This window comes from Meleagris gallopavo, chromosome 10 (genome assembly GCF_000146605.3).
Source record: "Meleagris gallopavo isolate NT-WF06-2002-E0010 breed Aviagen turkey brand Nicholas breeding stock chromosome 10, Turkey_5.1, whole genome shotgun sequence".
Taxonomy (NCBI): domain Eukaryota; kingdom Metazoa; phylum Chordata; class Aves; order Galliformes; family Phasianidae; genus Meleagris; species Meleagris gallopavo.
This window is the reverse complement of record NC_015020.2, coordinates 5,366,598-5,389,480: the sequence shown is the minus strand read 5'-3', so window position 1 is coordinate 5,389,480 and position 22,883 is coordinate 5,366,598. Positions and strand designations below refer to the sequence as shown.

Sequence of the window (22,883 nt, the reverse complement as noted above, 5' to 3'; positions counted from 1 at the left end):
GAGTTGCGGCTCCGAGCCGCGACAGGCGCGCTGAGCGCGGCGTATCGGGAGCTGGGAGCAGACGCGACACCTGCAGCTGTCGCACCGCGCGGCACGGCTGAGCGCGCGGAAGCCGAGCGAGGCCGGGCGGCACGAGGGTGGGGCGGTACGCGCCGACCTGTGAGGGAGCGGCCGGAGCTCCGGAGCAGCGGGTGCCGGGCTGCGCTGCAGCTTCTCCGACGGCCCGCCCTCCTCCTGTGTGCCGATCTTTATTCGGGCGCTCGGCTCTAGGGGCCCGTCATCCGTTTTGGCAGCTAGGGCCCGATCTTCGATCTGATCTGTCAGTGGTTGCTGACGACGCGTCGTCGCCTATGGGTCTTTTTTTCTGCCGTGCAATACTGTAGATTGGATGCGTACCCTTCTAACACGGTGTTTTTATTTCAAGAAAGCCTTTAACATGGAGATTCGTCGCCCCCCGGGGGCCTCCACTTACTCTGCGTGGAAGTGATGGAGTGAGGGCAGATGCCGGTGTGGCACATGTGCACGGTCACTGTGTAGTGAACGGCCTTTTGGAATGAGCGGAGGGCTGGTTGTTACCTAACAGTGCGCTTCAGAGTGAATTCTCTCTGGAACCCTCAATCGCTGATGAAAATACAGTGTGTTTTGAAGTGCCCTTCATCGTTCAACTAATATTTGCCAAGAGACAGAAAGGGTTGTATGTTTTTAAAACTTTCAAGCTACCTGGTATAACATCCTTATAATGCCAGCACGAACTTAATTATGCCTGGATTGCCACTGTTGCTCAGTGCTGGGACATCCTGTCAGGTCCTCCGCGCTTGCCCAGTCTTCCTGGTTTCTTTGTCTGCCCAACATGCTATGGGACACGATGGGAAACAGGTAAATGAAAAGGGCTTGTGTCTTGAATGTGTGCGGTTAGCAAACCAGTCATTAATCTACCATCTGAGTGTACGGTTTCCAGCCTTACTGGTTTATTTTGAAGCTGTTTCACATCAAAGAAAACTCAGTGACTCCTACTTGCAAGGGGATGCGGCTGCTTAATGAAGCACTGTCATGGGGTAAATAGTTTATTGACGAGGAACTTAATTTATTGTAACCTATTTACTACTGATCTTGATGTTTAAAGAGAGAGAATAAAAAAAAAAAAAGGGGAAGAGGAATCCACTTAATGCCCCTGTGAAACCCCTCCCAGTCCTGCAGGTCACACAGGGTCCTGCAGCGAAGTGCTGAGCACTGCAGGCTGGGGCAGCTCATGGAGCTCGTGGTGATGCTCGTGGTCTCATTGGTTGTGCCAGGCCCCTGTGCAGACGAGAGCCCCCAGCCTCTCCCTCCTGCTGCTTCTGTCCCTTTCGTATCTCTTGGCGTGGGCAGGTTTGGGTGTATGTTTGTTTATTCCTGTGTTTTGGTGTTTACCACCTTATTGCTTATACAGAGACTTTGTAAACTCAGTTGGTTCAGGCACCACAGGTTCTGGCTGGTGTGCTCCTGGCACACAGCGTGTCACTCCTGCCCACTCCCGCAGAGCTCAGCCTGCTGCCAGCACCCTGCTAGCCTGGTTGGATGCCTGCACCTGGTGTGGGGCCGGCTCTGGGCCTTGTGCTTCTGTCCTGAGCCCTGGCTGGAGCTAGTGGCGCCTTCACATCTTGGTACTCGGCATAGGATGGTTCTTCCTTAAGTACTAAGCTTGTGGTGATGGCAATTAGATTTGTTTCCCTTCATCATGAATTATCTAAAAGTTTGTGGAGGAAGCACACTGTGGCTGACTACTGTTACAAGTAAGGAGTTTCAGTATCTCTCTTGGAATTTGACAAGGATGACTGTGGCAGCAGTATCCATACAACTGCTATTTTAAAACTGGTATTTTTATGTTACTCTTTGCAGTTTAGTAGCTGTATCACCGAATGCAGCATGTAATGGTGTTTGTGGTCAGGCTGACCAAAAGGTCACCAGTTGTGTGGGTTCCTTGCTATTCATAATTTTGCCTTTACTTATGACCTACTGGAATTCACCTAGGATAAGATTATGTATTTTTTAAGTACTCATTAGACAAGTTAAGAGTTACATCTCATTTAGATGTGATTAGATTGCATCTGGTGTTGTAGGTAAGAACTACTAACAGTACCTGTGAGAAGTGGGCACTGGCAGTAGAAAAGAAAGGCAGTTTAACTGAGTGATCTTGATGCTACTGGATGTTTGCTTCTGCCACCGTAATGGCAACATGTGATGGGCATTGCTTTGACAGAATGGGAATAGGTTTGACCTGTGGTACTTGGAAGGTTGGGGTGGTGGTTTGTTACAGCTCTGCTGCCACCCCAGCATGGTAGCTGGTAGGTAGTGTGGCAATTTGAAAGCAATCTGGGGAAGATGAGAGCGAACCTGATTTCCTGTAGCAGGCTGAGGCACCCATCTGAGATTATTTCTTTGGTTTGTGCAGAGCCACATGAAATTTTAATCCAAACCTAAAATAAGGATTGTGGGTGGAAAGGGCAAGGAATGGTGGGAAGTCAAAGTAATTGTAGCCACTTTCTGTACCTATGAAGACTTAATTTACTGCAGTAAGTGAATAAGACTGAAAAAGTAGCAGAGATCTGGGTGAACACTTACTGAACAGGGTTTGGGAAAGAAAAATAACACAATATGAAGGTCCTTCTCTAGCTTACCTTTAGAGTACTGATACAGTTACTTTTTAAAACTGTAATTTAGCTGTAGGGGTGAACGCTCTTTGTGGTTTTCTGTATTTATTTCCTGCAGTTGTTTAGAAGGTTTATATTTTTTCTGTTGAGAGAAATTGAAATCCAGATAGAAAAGCTGGATACAACTTATGTATATTTTGTAATTAAAGACTCCAATGTTACCTAACTGGATCTTAAAATTGTGTATAGCACCTGAGGTTGGAAGGCACCTCCGATGATTTCTAATTCACCTGCCCCCCACTTCCTGCAGCCAGAGTCACTGGAGCTGTGTGTGCTGGCTGTGTCCACCTGTGCTATGGGGACAGGGATTCCCCTTCACGAGGTGACCTGCTTCCACTTTGTGTCAAGTTTAGGTCCAGTTTCCTGTATTTTAGTTTGTGCCTCTCATCACTGAGCATATATGACAACACCAGGATGTGTCATATTTCCTTCCTCCCGTCGGACATCCATGCACATTGCTGAGGTCCCCTCAGCCTCCTAGAGAAAGGAACCAAGGACTTTGGGCTGTGTGTTTGCTTTGTAGAAGTGCTGGGTCTCATCAAGTCAGTGCCTCTCTGCTGGCAACACATCTTTACATGAAGCTGGGACAGTGGATGCTGAGGCTGCATTTTAAGGTTATACAGCACACTTAAGATTTCTGATGAGTTATTTATACTGAATTCTTATAAAAAATATGTAGTGCACTGTTTTCTCAATTTGGAAATGCAGAATTTTGTTTGACAAGTTAGTATTTTAGAATATATGAGATGAGCAGGTTATCCCTCCCACACTCTTCTTTTCCTCATCCAGAGCTGCTTCGAATTATATCAAATCACCAAGAAATTTGAAGTTTCTTACTTTAAATCTGTTTTTCAGATCTCTCCCTACCTTTGAAGTCTATTACTAGTGGTATTTGGAAAACTATCAGTTCTGTCCCTGAGATTTGCTTCTGGCAGCCACTATTTCAGTTTCTTTCTTGATTTAGAGTTATCAAGGATTTGCACCTGACCATGGTGCGCCTTATTAACAGAAATGCCACAGTGTTGGTTGGCACAGTAGATAATTAGATGTTGGGGTAGCTGAATGTGGATACTACCATGTTCTGAAGTTACGAAAATTTCATTTCCGTGCAGCATTGCGTGGGCTCAAATGTTTTTCTCAAGGAAGAAAAAAATGCAGTCCTTCAAAGACTGTTTCTACTTTCAGCAGCACCCTTGTTTCCCAGACTGACAGTGTAAGTGGTTCATTTTTCTCTTTGAGATGAGAGTGCACTTTGTACTCCACAAAGCATTCAGGCACTTCAGCACATTAGGTTGAGCAACTCCTCTGAGATGTTTTGAGTTCCGTTTCATTTCTTAACCCTTCTGTTTACAGTGCTCAGATGCATTTCTCGTGACTATGACAGTTTGTCAGATGCTTTAATGACCTGCTTTTCCTCTTGTTTTAGCCTCAAGGAATAGGCTCACCTAGTGTCTACCACGCTGTGATAGTGATATTTTTGGAGTTTTTTGCTTGGGGACTCCTGACAGCACCCACTCTGGTGGTAAGTGATGTGCTTAAGTTCTTTCTTGCTGTTTGGGAAATGGGTAATTACTGCAAAGGCTTCAAATACCTGAATTAAATGAAAATTGTGCATCACCAAGCTGCTCTGTTATGCAAATGAAAAGAGTTCTTTGATTTCTATACAGAGTCAGAAATTCAAAATTATTTAATTAAAGCAGTATAACACTGAGACATGTTTATGTGGAACTATGATAACACTTACTTGTAAATGTTTTCTGACTCAAAAGCTGAAGGACAGCAATGAAAGAGGCTACAAGACATGGGTATGCTAGAAGCTAAAGCACAAAACAACTTCAAATTTGGTGTGTGTGTGTGTGTGTGTGTGTAGGGAGCTCTTGGCTGACATAGCTATGCTTTAAACAAGCTTTGGAGCCTCCCTATGACTAGTGAAAACATTCAGAGCAGTGTGTTTGTACCAAATTCTTTTCTAGTGTAATTGGTTGTTCTGTTTGGATTTGGTCTATTAAGTGACACATATTTACTAATTAGATGGAACAAAGACTTTCAGATCTCCAAGCAAACCCCACTTAAAATGCAATCTTAGTGCAGTTCTGTGAGCTGTTCTTAACCATGAGCAGTGTCTTGGATATAAATTTTGTGTCAACCACTGAATGGAAACCATCTTGGGTAACACAAGTCAGACTGGAGATCAGTGCCTGTTTAACTCGCCTGCTTGGGCTGTAGTCTCTGACCTGGGAGAGACGCTTCAGAATGGTGTTGTCCTCTGCCTGTCCATTTGCCCACAGTCAGCAGTAGTGTGTGAGAATTCCAGTTGAAATAACTTTCCAGGTTTTCTGTGCAGTACTCTACTTAGTTTTCAGATATTGAGCTTGGCTGAAATGAATGCTTCCCAAAGTGTGAAAGAACTGAAGCTTCCATCAAGTAAAGCTAAAACCTCATAGTACAGGAAAAAAAAGTACTTTGGTACTTTACAACTAAAAGAATATAGATAGACCATGCCTGTTGTTGAAAGGGAGGCTCCACTGTGTTTAACACTTCTCAGTAATGCAGAGAGAATATCTGCAGAGTATCCCAAAGGCCACTTTTGTCATTGTATTTACCCTGCTGTTCCTTGCAAAGCAATAATGGCAATGGAGACTACTTAGCTATTTCCCCCCTTCAATAAATTGTGCTTATCTGAGGTGACTGATTTAATGTATTTGGAGTATTCTTTCTGTGTAATTTCAATAAATATAATTAAGATGTTGGATAGTGAACCTGATAATAATGGTTACTGAGTTGATTTTCCTTAGTGTTTTGTTTGGATTAATTTTGCATAATTTTAGCTGCCTTACAGTTAAAAATAACTCTCTATAATCCATGAAAACACAAAGTGCTGTGGGTGTGCCACAGAAGGCACAGTGCTGTAGAAGGTGGGTGCATGATGAGCATATTTATTGGTAATATTGTGTAAACAACAGTGTTCGAATTTCTTTTTCAGGTTTTGCATGAAACTTTCCCAAAACACACATTTCTAATGAATGGTCTAATTCAAGGAGTAAAGGTAGGCTGACAAAAGTAATCACAATTTCAGGTGAATGATGGGTGGGATTTAGAAATGACCGCACCCAATGAGAGAAGCATTTCAGAGATTTTTCAGTATAGCTTTAGTAGTATAAATTGAATGTGAGAATAAAGTCTTGCCAACAAAGCTAACGTGTATCATTTTACTTACGGTACTGCTTGTGTCTTTGGTGTGTATGTTGTTGACTGATGACACACATGGTGTTAAAACTTGATGCCCCACTAGGGTATTTTCAGTTACGCTCATGTGAATTCCAAATATATAAAACAAAGCACAGTTCCTAAAACTGCTTGTATTGATGGATCATCTGTCTTGAGTTTTGTGATATTAAAAGTCAACTTACATGTTAGCAAATGTGGAACAGATTAGGAATGCTTGACCATACTGCCTTTGTGCTGCATTGTAGTCATTAATTTTAGTAGAAAGAGAGCCTTCTCCACCATCAGTTTGCAGTATGGATGGCTATCATGATTCTAAGCACTCAGTTCTAACTGAAATGTTTTGTTTCACTTAGGGCTTATTATCATTCCTCAGTGCCCCACTCATAGGTGCCCTGTCTGATGTGTGGGGACGAAAGTCCTTCCTGCTGCTAACAGTGTTTTTCACCTGTGCACCAATACCACTAATGAAGATCAGCCCATGGTTAGTAAATTCTTTCACACTTTATTTGTTCCTTGTATAGGTTATTATCTAACGCCTGTTTGTAGTATTGTTGATTAAAATATTGTTTGGGCTCCATGTAATATTAAGGCTTTTGTATTATAAAATCATAGAATTGTCCACCTACTACTGATGTTGCTCTCAGTACCATATCTACATATTTCTTGAACACCTCCAGAGCAGTGACTCAGCCGCCTCCCTGGGCAGCTCATTCCAGTTCACTCCACTCTTTTGGAGAAGTTTTTCGTAATATCCAACCTGAACCTCCCCTGGTGCAACTTGAGGCCTTTCCTTCTCATCCTATCACTTAGTTACCTGGGAGAAGAGGCCGACCCCCACCTTGTCACAACCTCCTTGTAGTTGTAGAGAGCAATAAGGTCTCCCCTGAACCTCCTCCAGGCTAAACAATCCCAGTTCCCTCAGCTATTCCCCATAAGACTTATGATCCAGACCCCTCACCAGCTTTGTTGCTCTTCTATGAACATACTCCAGATCCTCAGTGTCTTTCTTGTAGTGAGGGGCCCAAAACTGATCACAGTATTCGAGGTGCGGCCTCACAGAGCTAAGTACAGTGGGACGATCACCTCCCTGCTCCTGCTGACTACACCTGGGCACACTGCTGGCTCACATTCAGCTGAGTGTTAACTAACATGCCCAGGTCCTTTTTCTCTGTAGTCCTCCAGCTACTGTGCCTCAAGCCTGTAGTGCTGTGACCTCAGCCCACTGATCCACGCTGTCCAGATCCCACTGTAGGGCCTTCCTACCCCCAGGCAGATCAACACTTCCTTTTAACTTGGTTGTCATGGCCATCTGCAAACTGAGGGTGCACTCAATCCCCTTGTCCAGATCATCAGTAAAGATAAGAAACAGGATGGCCCCCAGTACCTTCCCCTGGGGACCACCACTTGTGACCGGTCACCAGCTGGATTTAACTCCGTTTACCACCACACTTTGGGCCCAGCCCTCCAGCTGGTTCTTCACACAGCAGAGTGTATCTGTCCAGGTCGTGGGCTACAAGCTTTCCCAGGAGAGCACTGGCAGACAGTGTCAAAGGCTTTGCTGCAGTCTAGGCAGACTATGTGAACAGCCTTGCCCTCATCCACCAGTCGGGTCACCCAGTCATAGAAGGAGACCGGCTGAGTTCTCCTAACTTTGCAAACTGAAGTAGTCAGTGTGAGCTGCTGCCCTGCTTAGCCACTACTTACTATAGGTCATTATTGTGGCCACTTAATTTTAAAATTAACTGACTAGAAGAAAGAAAAACTTATGCATGAATTAACCGTTTGTAAACTAAAATGTTACTGCAGTTTTATACTTTTGCTTCTCTAGTTTTAAAATCCATCAGCTTTCAAACCATCTGCAAGTTCAGTGAGCTCTTAACTGGCACATACATTCTGCAGGCAGTGCATGAGTCAGAATTCTCAGTGCTGTTGGACTACCCGTGTGCTGTACCTCAGGGTGTAGCTGCAATAACAGACTGCACTGACCCAGGGCAGAGGCAACTATTCAGGTAGCTCCATACCCCTTCTCAGTTTTACTCTCTGGTCACGTGGATTCTTCGTGGCTACTTCATCCCTTCCCTGGGGGTAACTTGTTTCTAACTGTAGCTTAATGTTTCTAATGACATCCTACTAGCATAAAGATAAGGCTAGTGTTGAGATCTCCCACTGCCCAAGTTTTCAAGATACTTGAGTTCTTGACTTGCTTTTGGCTATTGGCATCAACGTCTAGTTTCCTATAAGAACTTAATCACAACAGCTTTTTGTACACGTTACAAAATTATGCTGTTTATGGTCAGTGCACAAAGAAATTGCACAACTGTATAAATTGTACAACTGCTGTAAGTCCATTGTAGTGTTTGTCAGGAAAAGATGGACAAGACAAGTACTGTTGAGCTGTACTTGGATTTTGAGACTTTTTGCTCCTAGTCAGCTGTTCTAATTATTTACTTATGTTTTTACAATGTTTTCAGGTGGTACTTCGCTGTTATATCTGTCTCTGGAGTTTTTGCTGTGACATTTTCTGTGGTTTTTGCATATGTAGCAGACATAACCCAAGAACATGAAAGAAGCATGGCCTATGGTTTGGTATGGTTGCTTTTTTGTTTGGTTGTTTTTTTGCTCTGTTTGTATTTTAAACAGTACTTAACACTTCAGTCGGTGAAGCTTTTAAAAACTGGCATTTTCAATTCTTCTTTGGCAAGTCAGTTTCAGCCTGAAGTTGGGTTAAATTATAGTCACTCAGTTCCGTGGCTCCTTTTGAATATTCCACTTCTACCTTAAACATGATATGACTGAGTTAAAACCTCTCTTTCTTGGAGTTATCCTCAGTGTTAACAGTGTAATTTGGGGGCTCACACTAGTGTTAACTACCTTGTCTTTTTTTAAAAATGTATCTTTCGTGGGTAATTTTGGAGCTGTCATTGCAGTACTGGGACTGCTCCTGCTGATGTCTCCATATTTCCATTCAAAAAAATGTAGCTGGGTAACTCATCTGTCTTAAGTTCTTATTGACTCGCCTCCATTTCTCTGTTATCTCCCAATAACCTGCAAATCTCGGGAACCTTCATGGGCTTACATATTATGGATTAGCAGAATCATTTCTTGTGTTCAAGCTACAGAATTTGATGATACTCACCAGGGATAGCTGAAAGCAAGGGATAAGGGACTAAATTGCTTCTTCCTGTATGTATGCATCAGGGATTGAGGGATTCTGATAAAGTTCTTTCAGAGGTTTAAAGTGTAATATTTTCCACAAAGACAGGCAGGTAACTGAAAACTGCTCTGAGGAGTTCCATTAAAATGAGTTGGGTTAAGCAGCATATTAAATTTAACATGCCCTTGAACGTGGGTATTTTTTATTTTTATTTTTTTAAATTGAAATATTATTTCACCAATATGAAGTACAACTTCCCAAAGATACCAGCAGACAGCTATGTATTTAATTAAACCTCTTTATGTCAGAGCATTTAAGAGTGCCATGAGCTTCACACTGCTGTACAGTTAGCCAAAAAATCTTTTTCTTCAAAAATTTTGTAGAAATACACACTGCGTAGACCCAGGGAAAAAGTTGTCTTTAATCTCTACCTGACAAAAATGGGCAGGCTTCTGAAAGTCAGGGAAAGTAAGTAATACCACTTCTGAATGTTATCACTGAAACCCTTACCAACTGTTCTTTGTTTCAGGTTTCAGCAACCTTTGCAGCAAGCTTAGTTACCAGCCCTGCTATCGGTGCCTACCTTGGTCGGGTCTATGGAGACAGCTTGGTTGTGGTCCTGGCTACGGCAATAGCCTTGTTAGACATTTGTTTTATTCTTGTTGCTGTACCAGAATCGCTGCCGGAGAAGATGAGGCCGGCGTCCTGGGGAGCGCCCATTTCCTGGGAACAGGCTGACCCTTTTGCAGTAAGTTAGTGAAATAATGGAGTGTGTCATATTTGAAAACGCTGAGCTTTTAAGAAAATACAATGATTGAATTTACTATGTTTCAAGCTTAAAAAAACAGCAAAGCTCATATTTTAATCTTGCACTTCTGACGCTTTTGCCAACAATCTTGCTAAATGCTCAGAAAATGTTTAGGTATCTTAGCTGACATATTTTTCAGTATCTTTTATCAGGTATACTTTTTTTGAATATGATGATTAAATATTTTCAATATGTTTTTTCCTGCCACAGTCCTTGAAGAAGGTTGGTCAGGACTCAGTAGTGCTGCTGATCTGCATCACAGTCTTTCTTTCCTACCTCCCCGAGGCAGGTCAATATTCCAGCTTCTTCCTATACCTCAGACAGGTAAATTAACATTTTGGTACGGACTTGAATGGAAGTAAACTTACCAGAAGGTTACAGTACTGCTGAATTAATGCAAAAAGCACAGGTATCAAATATAGTTTAAAAGTTTGCAGCAGTTAAGTACTCCTGCAAATAGGATTTGTTTTTAGATACAGAGGAATAAATGCATTCAGTTTCTCATATTTAGTTATTATGTTATTCTTGGATTATGAAGTTCACTCTGTTAGACTGCTTTGTTAAGTGATGAGAGAACCATTTACTGGTTTTCTGTTTGTGCCTCTCTAGCTTTTTTATATTTTATTTGGTGGGAAAAAAAAAAAAATTAAGTTAGCCTGGAGTTAAGTAACTTCTGCATTGGCTGTTCTTAGACTGGTGTGTGTGATGACATGATAGGCACTTCACATTCAGTAATCAAATTGTTTTTTATTTATGTATCTAGATAATGGGATTTTCATCTGAAAGTGTTGCAGCATTTATAGCAGTCCTTGGAATTCTTTCCATTATTGCACAGGTGAGTCACTGCTGAGTATTTCACTGAGCGACTTGGGAAGAGCTAAGCACTGTGGAGAGCTTCCATGTTCTGGATCCAGAAATCTCACTCACCTTTTCTGGAGCTGTTCTTTTAAGCTTCTAACAGTTGATTAACACTCCTACTTTAACTAACTTACTTAGATGAACAGCTTGCCAGACAAGACTATAGTTCATTAATATGCAAAGTGCTTTGTGTTGGGATAACAAAATCCTTTTGTTTAGAGAAAGAGTGACAGCTTGTATTGCTTGCTAAGTGATTCTAATTGATGATTTTTTTGGTAGAGGCAAGGCTCCCAACTACTTGGCAAATACTGCTTTTAAACTTTGCTTTTTTAATTCATTAATTTATTTGCATGTATTTAACATTTAGAATAAAATATTATTTTTGTTTTCTTGTACATTTTTCCCTACTCTGTCAGACAATAGTTTTGAGTTTACTTATGCGGTCCATTGGAAATAAAAACACCATCCTACTGGGTCTAGGATTTCAGATACTACAGCTTGCGTGGTACGGCTTTGGATCTGAACCTTGGTACGTACATTTTATTTTAACATCTGAATTAATGTGATGTTTTTCTGCATTTTATCCTTTATCCAAGAGAGACTTATGTTTGTGTATGTATGAATACATAGATACATGTTCTATCTGCAGGACTCTGTCCCTGTGGAGTAGTTACTCTCAGTCTATTTTCTGCAGGATGATGTGGGCAGCAGGAGCTGTTGCAGCCATGTCCAGTATTACTTTCCCAGCTGTAAGTGCACTGGTGTCACGAACTGCTGATGCTGACCAACAAGGTAGGTGTTCCCTTAACCCTGTGAATTCCAGTCAAAGAAATCTATGAAGCCAAACGTATCTAGCGAGTCATCTGTTATCGTAGTAGCCCATAGGTCAGAAACTGTAAAAATCCAAGCTGTGTTAAAGCTGTGTGTGCATGTTAAGTCCTTCTGTCCCAGAGGCAGAACATTCAGCACATCTCAACAGCAGAAAAATATTTAGCAACCTTAATGCACTCTTTATTTCCACTCTTTGATGCAAGTTAGCTTTGTTGTCCAGTGCTTCCTTTGCTATGAGACTGATAACAAGGTCTCAGAATAGGCATGGCAAAGGAAATACTGCTCTAGGCCTGCAGGGACGTGGAAAAAGAGCCTTGAATGTACCATAAGACCATCTTTCTGTACCCTTGTTAATGCTACCCATGGTACAGCACCAGTGACACTTTTCCTATTTGGTTTAAAGGACTTAATTAAATCACTATTTATATATGTACGAATATTAATAGATGACAGTGTATGTTGTCGTCCTCAGGTGTTGTTCAAGGGATGATAACAGGAATTAGAGGCTTATGTAATGGTTTGGGACCTGCACTTTATGGCTTCATATTCTACATATTTCATGTTGAACTGAATGAACTCCCTATGCCTGAATCACCATCAGGAGGTACTGTCGTCACACAATACCACTTACAACAGGTATTTGTTTACTTACTGATTCCTAAAACAGAATTAGTTATCGAGTGTGGTGCTGTGCTACGTTTCATCACGCTAAATGGAAATGAAGCATGTAAAAAGAGCTTCTAAAATCACTCTCATAGAGCATTTTTTTTTAACTAGGTAGATACCATGGTTAATTTCTCTTTCAAAGAGATCCAATAGGCAACAGATAACCCCCTTATAAAGAGAAGGAAAAAACAGTAGTACCAGCTTTCTTGTCTCCTGTGCAGTTCCCTAGCATTGTATTTACTTTTCACATGTTGTGCATTTTAGTTGTGATGTTTTTTTAGCCAAGCCCTCTATTTTTTCCTCCTAACTGATAATAAGAAAAAAGAGCAGCTGTCTGTACTGGCTGCAGCAGGATAAGGCAATGCTTATTTCCAGCTGTTACATTCAGTGCTGTCTAGCTCTGTTTCACTGGTTAATTTTAGAGCAAAATCTCTGCCTTATTTCCTTTTTCTTTGGTACTTTGTTTTGTTAATGGTGGTTTCTTAACACTGCGCTGTCTTTCGATGGCAGTGAAAGCCAATGACTGTGGAAATGCTCATCGTTCAGGCTGCAGAAGAACTTGTTCTGCACAACTTTCATAGTTGCATTTTGTGTACTGCCACCTGTTTTAGTTCTAGATGGCAAGTGGCACTTTGAGAGGAAGGAGAGGAAGAGTTCAGGTCAGCAGGGAGATCCTAGACTTGAATCTGCCCTGCTGCCTCCCAAGAAGCATGCTCTACAAGCTGATGTCCAGCTTCAAATGTCCAAAAGCACCAAAAATCAGCCTACTGCTCAGCTGTTACTTTCTTTCACAAAACATGCCCTAGGACAGGAAGTTAGCAAGCAGCAGTAAATGGCACATGTTCCCTCTCTTAAATCTAAGATGTAATTTGTCCAGCTTTCTTTTGAAAGATTCCGCATGGAGGCAGGTGTCATCTTGCCAAGTGTAACAAGAAAAAAAAGTTGTTTTCACTTGCGAAATGTGTAGTTTAGCCATCTTAGTACATTAACACATCTAAAGGCTTAATATTTTGTGTTGATGCTGTTTGTTTTTTTCCAGAACTCTATAATTCCTGGACCCCCATTCTTATTTGGGGCATGCTCTGTGCTGCTGGCACTGCTTGTTGCCTTGTTTATTCCTGAACACACCAACCTAACTGTACGATCCAGCAACTGGAAGAAACACTGTGGCACTCATGGCCATCCCCACAGTCCACAAGCTCCTGGAGAAGCTAAAGAACCATTACTGCAAGACACAAATGTATGACAAAAAGAAATCTAGGAAGACTTTTTAGACATTTTTCATCAGCGGTTTGGGATACACATTCCACTTCCATCAAAAAGAATTTCTTAAGGTAATCTTGAGAATTATCTTTCTGCATGAAATTTATAGGAATTAAAAAAACTTCCAAAGATGTTGCCATTACATTAATAATATGCTTTTTCTTTCTTAAAAGTTAAGTACTTATCTCTTGCCATGAAATACTGTTACTATTAAACTTTACATTCTAGTTCGGAGACAAAAGAATATAGTGAAGGTATGAGCATGTGTCCTTCTGTTTCCTTAAGGTGGTGAGCTTTAATTCTACTCATGCTAAGTCTCAATGAGACATAGTAGCATCCATGTGGACCCATTCATTTTAATGTTGTAAAATCTTGGGTCAGATGATTCAAAGCCTTAATGTAAATGTACTCAAGTAGGGAAAAGGTGAACTGGTATCATTTATTTTAAAAAAGTCATATGGTGGATTTGTTGGTTGTTTTTTTTTGTTTTGTTTTTTTTTAAAGTTTGTACTAATATAAAAACTACAAGCACGCTTGCTGAACAGTGAAAGTTATTTTTATGTAAGTGCATTTACTCTATTTTTGAACAAATGGTAGTATCAAACATTTGTTTAAATACTAGGTGAGTGTTTTGAGCCTACAGATTTTAATATGGGCTCTAAAACTCTGCTTTCATAAAGACCGTTTATTATACCACTATCTTTCTGATGTTTGCGTAATCATACAAGGACCTCAAAACTTGAATACAGACTGAACTATAAGCTGATAGCCTTGAATATGTCAGTGTGCTATATATAGTGGCCTTTGAGGACTGTCACAGTAACCCTTTTACATTACAGAGCTAATGTTTTAGTCCTAAATTTTCAGGACCCCTTAGTACAGAAGAAAGCTTTATACAATGACAGATGTGAATTTCTCTAAAAGTGTATATTTTTGTGTCCAGTTGTATTATTTAAGTGTTCCTTTGTATAAATTTGTGTATAAAGTATTGTATAGGTTTAAAACATTTTCATCTTGTGGTTATTGCTTAATGCTTTTTTACCTTTGAACATTCACCATGGTTGACCAAGAGCAGGAAAAAATATGTAAATATACTGTTAATAAAGCTGAATATTTTAATGAATTTTTAAATAATAGTTCATGTCATTTGCAACCTTGAAGTCATACAACATATTTGTTATACTTCAGTAGGTCTGAGAAAAGCCTGGAGCGTTTCTACTTGTTAGCTAAGGCTTCCTTCAGCATACAGGTATTTTCCGTTCTGTTTAGCAGCACCAACTGTTGGCAGCTCTCAGTTCCTCTGTATTCTTATGGATATGATCTACATAAACTATAGCTGCTTGTGGAGGCAGTTCACATTCAGTGCACTGCAATTTTGCCTTTCCTGTTCTGAAATTTGTTCATCTTTTCACATCCTTTTAAGTTTTCTTATACCCACTAACGGTGACCTAGAAAAAGCAGTGCAAGCACACACCTTAGAAATGAGTGGCTGCCAAACGGGGACCCTACGTGCAGCGCAGCGCTGGGCCAGTACTGCAGCAGTGCATGGGGAGCGAAGGAGCTGGGAGGGAAGTCCAGAGAAAGGTGAGTAAAACATCACCATTCTGGCATTTACCTCATCTTGGCACGTCCCAGTTCTGGAAGTAGTAACAATACTATTAAAACAGTACTTTTAAGAGTTTTTGATAAACGTTTAATATTTCTAGAGAAGCTTGTACATTGTACATTTCAAAACAAATGGTTACAAGTAAACACAGTGCTGATTATAAATCAAATATACACATTTTGCACTGCAAAACAAACCACTTAAATATACAGTCCTCAGCTGCAATTAAATATCTTAAGTATGAAGTGTCTTTAAAAACAGAAGTATGTAGACAGTCTCTGCAATAAAAGTGTATTTTGGATGTTCCAAGTACTTGCCTGCCATATTTAAGAATGAAATATAATTATGTGATTCTAGCATTTGAACCTAGAATAGTAGAATGTGCTGAATAGATTTAGTCCATTGCAATTTGAATGCCAGAATATTTTAAGTAGGTTTCTGTGCAGTAGGATTAGTAAATACAAGACAGCTTTAGTTCATATGTTACAACATTCAGATACATCGTTTCATAATACTTGGTTGTTAGAAACATAGTATAGACAGATGGGTAAGAAGTTAGGGTAACCCAGGCTGAGATCTTTAAACCTTTGTTTTCACTGAAGGGGTAAAATCATTCAGGATCTTCCATTACATTATTTATAAATCTATATGCAATTCAAATTAGCAAGGTTTCAAAATTAAAACTGCTAGAGAAGAAGGGGTCATGCTAACTCATGAGCTTGACTGTTACTAAAATAAACATAGCCCAGAAAGTGCTGGAAAACTATTTGCAACATCCTTTCTCTGAAAGACCTAGAGGAAAGCGTTATAAGAAATCATGTTTGCTATCAGGGAATACCAGAGAATACACTTTGTTAGAGAGTCACACTTATTAAATATTATAGTCAGTGCCACTTACTTGGGTTTTCTGGAAGACTGCAGGCCAGGAAAAAATCCAGCACTTAATTCAGTGACTGAAGTACAGTGGTGTTACCATTAAGGTTGAGGCTGCTTAAAGCTGTGTCTTTTCTGAATCAGCTGGAAAGGCATCCAAATGAGATATCTTTCTCAAAGAAAATCGTTTCAGACAAAATTGTCAGTTCACCCTGATACCTTTACTAGTGTCAGTATAGGACAGCTTCAAATCCCCCAAACAGTTAAAAGACAATTCTTAATATCCCTGCCTACTATCCTGGAAAATAAGCTGAGGCTGTTGTCACTGCAGCTGGTGGTGACGGCTGGACTTTAGGTAAGTAGGGTTTCAGGTACTCTGTAGAAGAGCAGAAACACGATAGTGTTCATAAAGGATAATAATAGTTATGGTTCTGAGTACATCTCAAATAAGGCCTTGTTTAACTATTTCCAAACATACCTGAGTTAAGTGTATTTTGACTAAGTCCTCGTAAAGGAATGCTGTCTTCTTTTTTTGAAATACTTGGAGTCCAGCCCCAAGTTATCACCACTAAAAATAAAACAAAACGTAGTTAACAGCAAATGAACAGCAATGGTGGATAGAGGCTCATTCAACAAAACACTGAAGTAGAACTGGAGTTTTTATGAACTTTATCATTCAACTGTTAACTATGACCGAGTAAGTAAGAATCATCTGCAACTAATGTCTGACTGTCACCTGGTAGCCACAGACTTGTCACCAGAAGGGACAGACTGATGCAGGACCTCCTCCTGAAAGCAACAGTCTTCATTTGTTGCCTACAAACCAAGCTTAGTGAGCAGTAAGTTGACTACAACTCTGAATTCATAAACATGGGAGTGATGAAAAGCAGCTCAGAGAATGAGCTTGGTATTGGAGGTGTTTTGTACAATTCCAGATATCCACAGAAGACAGCAGAGGGCTTTATAAAAGAGAAAACAAGCAGCTAAAAATGCAATGGATGCTACTTACTTCTCCTTATTTGCTGGATGACCAGCTGCTGCAGTCACTGCCTGAACATCTGAATGCTGATCTATTTTTGAGACCTGCGAGTTAAATTGAATCTGCAGAAACAAAACAATTGCAGGTTAAGTAGAGCTACTCCAGACACAGTGGTGCAGCAGCAGCTGGTATTCAGAGAGGGCTTTGTGAGGATTCAGTTTTCCTTACCTTGAACAGCACTGAAGGACAGAAAAGCATGCTGACTAGTAATCATACTGTGCCCTATTAAGCAGTGCTGGGATACACAGTAAGTATTAAGGCATTCTGAGAAAGATTCAGAAGAATAAGCTTTGATACTTTTAAGCTGTTACATTCTTAGTCAAACAGAAAAGCCCAAATGCCTACCTTTGGTACTGGACAGTGGGGGCTGGTGTTTTTGTTACGTGCTGGTTCTGCAAACTTCTGGAAGGCATAGAAGGGAGAAATGGTATGACTGATTGCTGAGCTGGGAAAGGAAGGGCGGTCAAGCTGTAGAGAAAGAATACATTAATAAGAGAAGTAGAATACATCTGTAAAGGAGAACAATAATTATTGAAATGCATTTGCTGAAAGGTAGCCACGTTCGCAAAGTTAATGCTTAAACCAGGTTAATTTTTCTAATGAGAGGGAAAAAAAACCTTTTCCAAGAGCCAAGAGTCTGTTCTTAAGGAAAACGGTAGCTTTTTAAAACCTGTAATATATTTACTGTTTTAACTTATGCTGCTATTTTAGCTTATGCTTAAAGAAGTCATATTTGATATATTAACCAATTACAAGGCATGTATATATGTAAGTCAGACATCTTTGCTTGAATATACCCTTCCATTACTAAGAAACTCATTGCTAACTGAGACGACATCTGTGCACACAGGGACAAAACAGTACAGGAAGCATTAAGCTATCTTTGTTCTTAACAAAAATAGTCTGTGCTTTTTTTTCTTTAATTTTGTATTTTCACATTTCTAAATCTCCCCAATAGCAATATCCAAACCTAAAATTCACCAACGATCTTTATATGGATTTAAAAGTATGCACAATGCAAACATTGAGGGTTTGTTTTGTTTTCATCCCATGCTTTACATTCTCAAAGCTAATTTTAGCATTGCTAGATGAATTTTAGTAAGTAAGAGCCTCAAAAATAACCTCTAGGGCCAGCACCTCATCTAGCACTCAAGGGACTGTTTATGTCATAACTGTAAAACAAACAAACTGCCACTACAGGATTAAAAGAAAGAAGGCTTTTAGACCATGCATTTGAAGAAATGATGACTGTTATCAATGCTTGTATCTTACCATGCCGTGAGGTGACAGGGCAGTCCTAACACCACCATGCATGCTGCTGGGAGTCTCCATCTTCTTTACCATCTGAACTTCATTCAGCTGTTTGTTTAGCCACGTGATTACTAAAGAGATGGAAAAAAGGTCAAGCCCTTCCTCCCAGAAAAGCAACAGCATGAGGGAAGTGCAACTCTTCACAACAAAGCGAACAGATATCAGTAAAGTTGCCTTCCATTACTTTTCAATAGCAGCTTAATCATCCTATCATTTTACAGATAAAACAGTATAAACCTACCATTTTCGTTGGTTTTCAATAACTGCTTACTTTCTTCCAGTTTCTGTATTGTAGTTTCTAGCTGTTCTTGTAACTTGCAAACCTGCAATATCACCATGCTAATTATAAAACCATCAATAAGTGCAGTACTCATTAAAAACTCAAGAAAAATTATCATATAACTAAGAAGTGAAGGATCAGAGAAGTTCTAGAATTACTCAGTTCTAGAATTAGAACTCAATATTATGCAGAATCAGTATGATAACTCTTCTCAAATAATCTGTTTCTAGCTGGACTTAGGACAAGCCTGCAGCCAGAGACCTTTCTGACCTTCATTTTGCCATGTTTAAATAAGGAATGGGCCCTAAGCAGGGGAGAAATTCACTCTGTTACTGTTCTTGCCTCCATCACAAACTTTTCCCATGAATATACTTTCTGAAGCCTATCAGCCCATTTGATACGTTGTTTTGTACCCCCAACAATATGATTTTAATTTTCTTGCATGTGGATGAATATCTCCCACAAGTCAGTTTAACATGAAAAATGAAATGTTGATTATGCACTTAAATAAACATATTAAGTGCACGAGTAAATTCTTATGTAAAAAAAAAAATTAAGACCTCATTGCTGTTATCAAATATTTTAAGGGTTTTAAAAACACCAACCAACTGTACTACATAGAGTAACACGTGCAGGACGCAGGGTTAACCTATCACAGTACCTCCTCCTCTTTCATTCGAAGACACTGTCCAGTCTCCTGCAGTTCTCTCTGTTCTTTCTGAAGTCTCTCTTCTTTTTCTGCTAATAGTTTCTCTTGTTGAATTGTTACTGTGTTTTTCAATTTCAATTTACTCATTAGGGTTTTCAAATCTCCTTGTAACTTCTTGATAATTTCATTAGCCTACAAAAAAGAATGTTTTCAAAGTAATTCCTGAAAATGCAAGATGACATAAAGCAAATGAATGGCAGTTCCAACAAACCTTAAGAAGTTCAGCTGACAGCGACTTAATTGTAGTCTCAAGCTTTTCAATATGACTTTGTTTTTTTCTGTATTCTCCTCCAGTATCACCTGCAAAAGAATTATAAATGCTTTACAACAATATAAATTCCATATAGATTATGGAATATACACCACTTAGAATTGTAAATAGAACCTCAGCAACTCTTCTACAATCAGTCCTTGATTTTTGGTTAAACTACATAGAGGTCTCTCAATTCACCCACTTCTACAAGAAGTTCCACAAAATATTGCAACAGTAGCTGCCTTCATCAAAATTAATCCAGTATGCTTTTGATGCCATAATTCAGCATCTTTAACTACATTTCTAAGCTTTCTTGCTGCACTAATAAAGTCTGGTTATTCAGTAACCTTTAGAGACCTCAGTTAACAAGGTTCTACAGAGCTTTAGAAATAATGATTCTGAAACTTGAACCTTTTGTTCTTGTGTTGCATCCAGCACTTCTTTTGTTCTAATAACCAGCTGATCTTTGTCTTTGATCTCCTGCTCCAGAACAGCAACCCGGGTCTGTAGCTGGTTAATGAGTTTCTCCTTTTCGTGACACTCAGCATCCAGAGTGGTGTTCTCTCGACGCAGTGACACCACCTCCTGCTTGGCCCTTTGACATTCCTACAATGTTGGGAAGGAATTAGTTAACGCTCTTTGGAAAAATAAAAAAAAAAAAAGAAAATTTAAAAAGATGATATATATAAATTATAGTAAGCATGAAGTAGAAAAAAGTCAAACTTAATATGCTATATTTTCTATTTCAAGCATAGGCAGGCAGCCTTACTGCTCTAAAAATCATCATCTTGGTTAGGGAAATAAATATGCCATACATCTTCAACTCCAGAAAGCTTTGCTTTCAGTTCTCTGACTGCAGAGTCTCCTTTGTATCTCCTTTCAGTTAGATCTTTATTGATGACCTCAAGTTCCGAGAGTCTATTCTGCAACTGTTGAATACTTCTCTGATGCAAACTTTCCAATTCCTTTTTCTGTTGTTCGTGCTGCTGTTGGTACTGAGTTTGTGCCTATAATGAGAACAGTCATTCAGTAAAACTGAAGATTAAGCTAAGAAACAATTCACATCAGAATACTGTTAATTCTTTTCCACTGTCATACCTGGAGAGCTCTTTCCTTCTCAGCTGTCAGCTCTTGTGTGTGTTTGCTTGTCAGAGCAGCAGTGTATGATGTCCATTCATTTTTCAGTTTGTCCAGTTCTCGGCTCTTCTCTGACAAGCTCTGTTCAAGTTAGACAACCATTCAGAATTTCAGAAAAAGTATTATGGATTTTAAGAATGCAGCATTTCATTAAATACCAAACAATTCTTTACTGTTACTTCTTAAAGTCTGTATTTCAGCAGAAAGAGCCAATGTATACATTCATTGTATCAACAGAAGAATGAGGTGCTGAAAAGCTCAACTGCAGCTTTTTGACTTTGTGTGAGTACAATAACCTTCATTTCCAGTTCTATTTTCTTCCAACTTAGGAGTGATAAAACAATCTGCTGCTGTTCCTAGCGCTGTATCTTGTACAAGTTTTAAACAAACTGCTCTCATAGGGAGGGAGAAAGAAAAAAAACAACAAGGTCATCAGAATTATCTTTTCCTCTTCAATTTGTAATTCTCTGTTCCAATTCAGCAATCTAGTAGCCCCAATTGCACAGAAGCTGCAAAGATGAGGTAAGTAAGTATCCCATTATAAAAAAAATCTCCACAATAGGAGTTTTAATGGATTTTTTTTTCCTGTTTCACGTTAGTCAAAAAGCCACCTTTGTACTTCTGCAGTTTGACCCATAGCTATCATCATCCTCTCAAAGCATAAATGCAAAACCACCACTGAGCTGACTATAAAAAATAAATCAAAAAGCAGAGCAGCATAATCTGCAAGCCTTCTGATTTATTTATAACAGTTTCACATTTTCGCAAATCTAAGGATTTCCACCCATTCACAGAAAGTTAAAAATGTACATTACCTGTTGAGTGTAGCTCAGTTGTCTGGTAGAGTTCTCTTCAGTTTTCCTAAGCTTTTCTTCCAATGTCATTTTGTCTTCCTATGTAAAAATTGATATCAAGACTAAATCTTAGGTCCCAAAATACTGGTATTCAGCTTCCACTTGATCATCATACAATGGGTATGTAGTTGCTTAAGACACAGTATTTGTGGAAAAAGCATCTTACGAAACAAACTTTGTATTGAATAAGATATAATATATACGTTTAAGAGAAAAAGGCAAGGAAAATATCCTGCATTATGCTTTTTATCGAGCCTCTATAAGGGAACAGAATCTTATAAAGACTTGTTCACAAAGCAGTTCTGTTAGTAATAGATCAATAGATATTGAAAATTTAATTGGTTAAAATGACGTATGTGGCTATCATGACAGTGCAGTGAACAAGAGGCAAATACCAGACTATGAAAGAGACAACAGTTACAATAGGAAATCATTGATTCTGTATTAAGACTTAGCATGCTATCAACTGCATCAACATTGTGAGTTGCTGTTTAGAGCCAGTAGCCCTCTGAAGTCCATAAAGCCTCAGAATTAAACACGCACACCCGTGATTTCCTACATTCAGCTGCAGAAGTGGCAGAAGCCTTACAGGATGGCACTTCTGCACTTGATCTGGCAATCAGCACAAGATTATGAAGCATTCAACAGCTGAACAGCACACATGTATGTAAAACACCTGATTTTCTGCCAGTTTAAATTACACCACGTGGCTGAGTGTATATGTAAGATTTTCATTGCTAGAGTGAAATGAACAATTTAATTTTATAACAGGCAGCCAAATAACTGCATGCAGTGACATACATGAACAGATTTTAAAAAAAAACTACACAATTTTGTGCATACTTTTGAAGTATTAAGACTGAAAAAAAAAAACCCACCATGAAAAACCATTCTTAAGTACACATAGCATCAAGGCCTTGTTGCCGCCATGGCAATCTTCACATTACCTTAAGGCACTTCAAGCAGCTGGCTAAAAATTTCTTTATTTCTGCATCATTTCCCGGTAGGAATTTTTAGAGAGAGATGGGTAAGATGTTTGAAAGGGTTGGTCTCCACTACATTTAAAGAGACAGGTGTGTGATCTAGAACAGATGCTGAAGAAACTAACTGCAGCAAAAACCTGGGGGAAAACAAAAATAACCCAACATGTAACATTTTTTTTACTGAATCTGTTTGTAGATACTACAAGCTGTTTTCAAATAAAATACATTTTTATACATACAATAAAAAGCTGTTGTTTTTGTTTTGAAAAGGACTAAGAAAGGCATTTAATTCCTGTAAATAATTATCAACTGGAATGCTTGTACATTTTATCAAGAGATA

General features: G+C 39.5%; 2 protein-coding genes across 2 annotated transcripts; one reads left to right on the top strand and one right to left on the bottom strand.

Moving 5' to 3' along the window:
- Positions 1–204: 204 nt before the first annotated feature.
- On the top strand, positions 205–14,621 carry MFSD14A (major facilitator superfamily domain containing 14A). Its single transcript, XM_003208666.4, has 12 exons — positions 205–876; positions 4,117–4,212; positions 5,674–5,736; positions 6,272–6,399; positions 8,390–8,504; positions 9,602–9,820; positions 10,091–10,204; positions 10,644–10,715; positions 11,155–11,267; positions 11,433–11,530; positions 12,042–12,205; positions 13,275–14,621. The coding sequence occupies exons 1-12, from the start codon at positions 760–762 to the stop codon at positions 13,479–13,481; spliced, it is 1,506 nt and encodes a 501-aa protein (XP_003208714.1). The 5' UTR covers positions 205–759; the 3' UTR covers positions 13,482–14,621.
- Positions 14,622–15,168: 547 nt separating this feature from the next.
- SASS6 (SAS-6 centriolar assembly protein) lies at positions 15,169–22,684 on the bottom strand. The gene is given in 15 exon segments (XM_010715624.3): positions 15,169–16,353; positions 16,456–16,510; positions 16,512–16,545; positions 16,987–17,078; positions 17,362–17,484; positions 18,289–18,398; positions 18,569–18,650; positions 19,269–19,448; positions 19,528–19,574; positions 19,577–19,616; positions 19,981–20,175; positions 20,385–20,576; positions 20,668–20,787; positions 21,522–21,599; positions 22,508–22,684. Coding segments are annotated over 14 exon segments (1,422 nt in total). The 5' UTR covers positions 21,591–21,599; positions 22,508–22,684; the 3' UTR covers positions 15,169–16,270.
- Between the last annotated feature and the right edge of the window lie 199 nt (positions 22,685–22,883).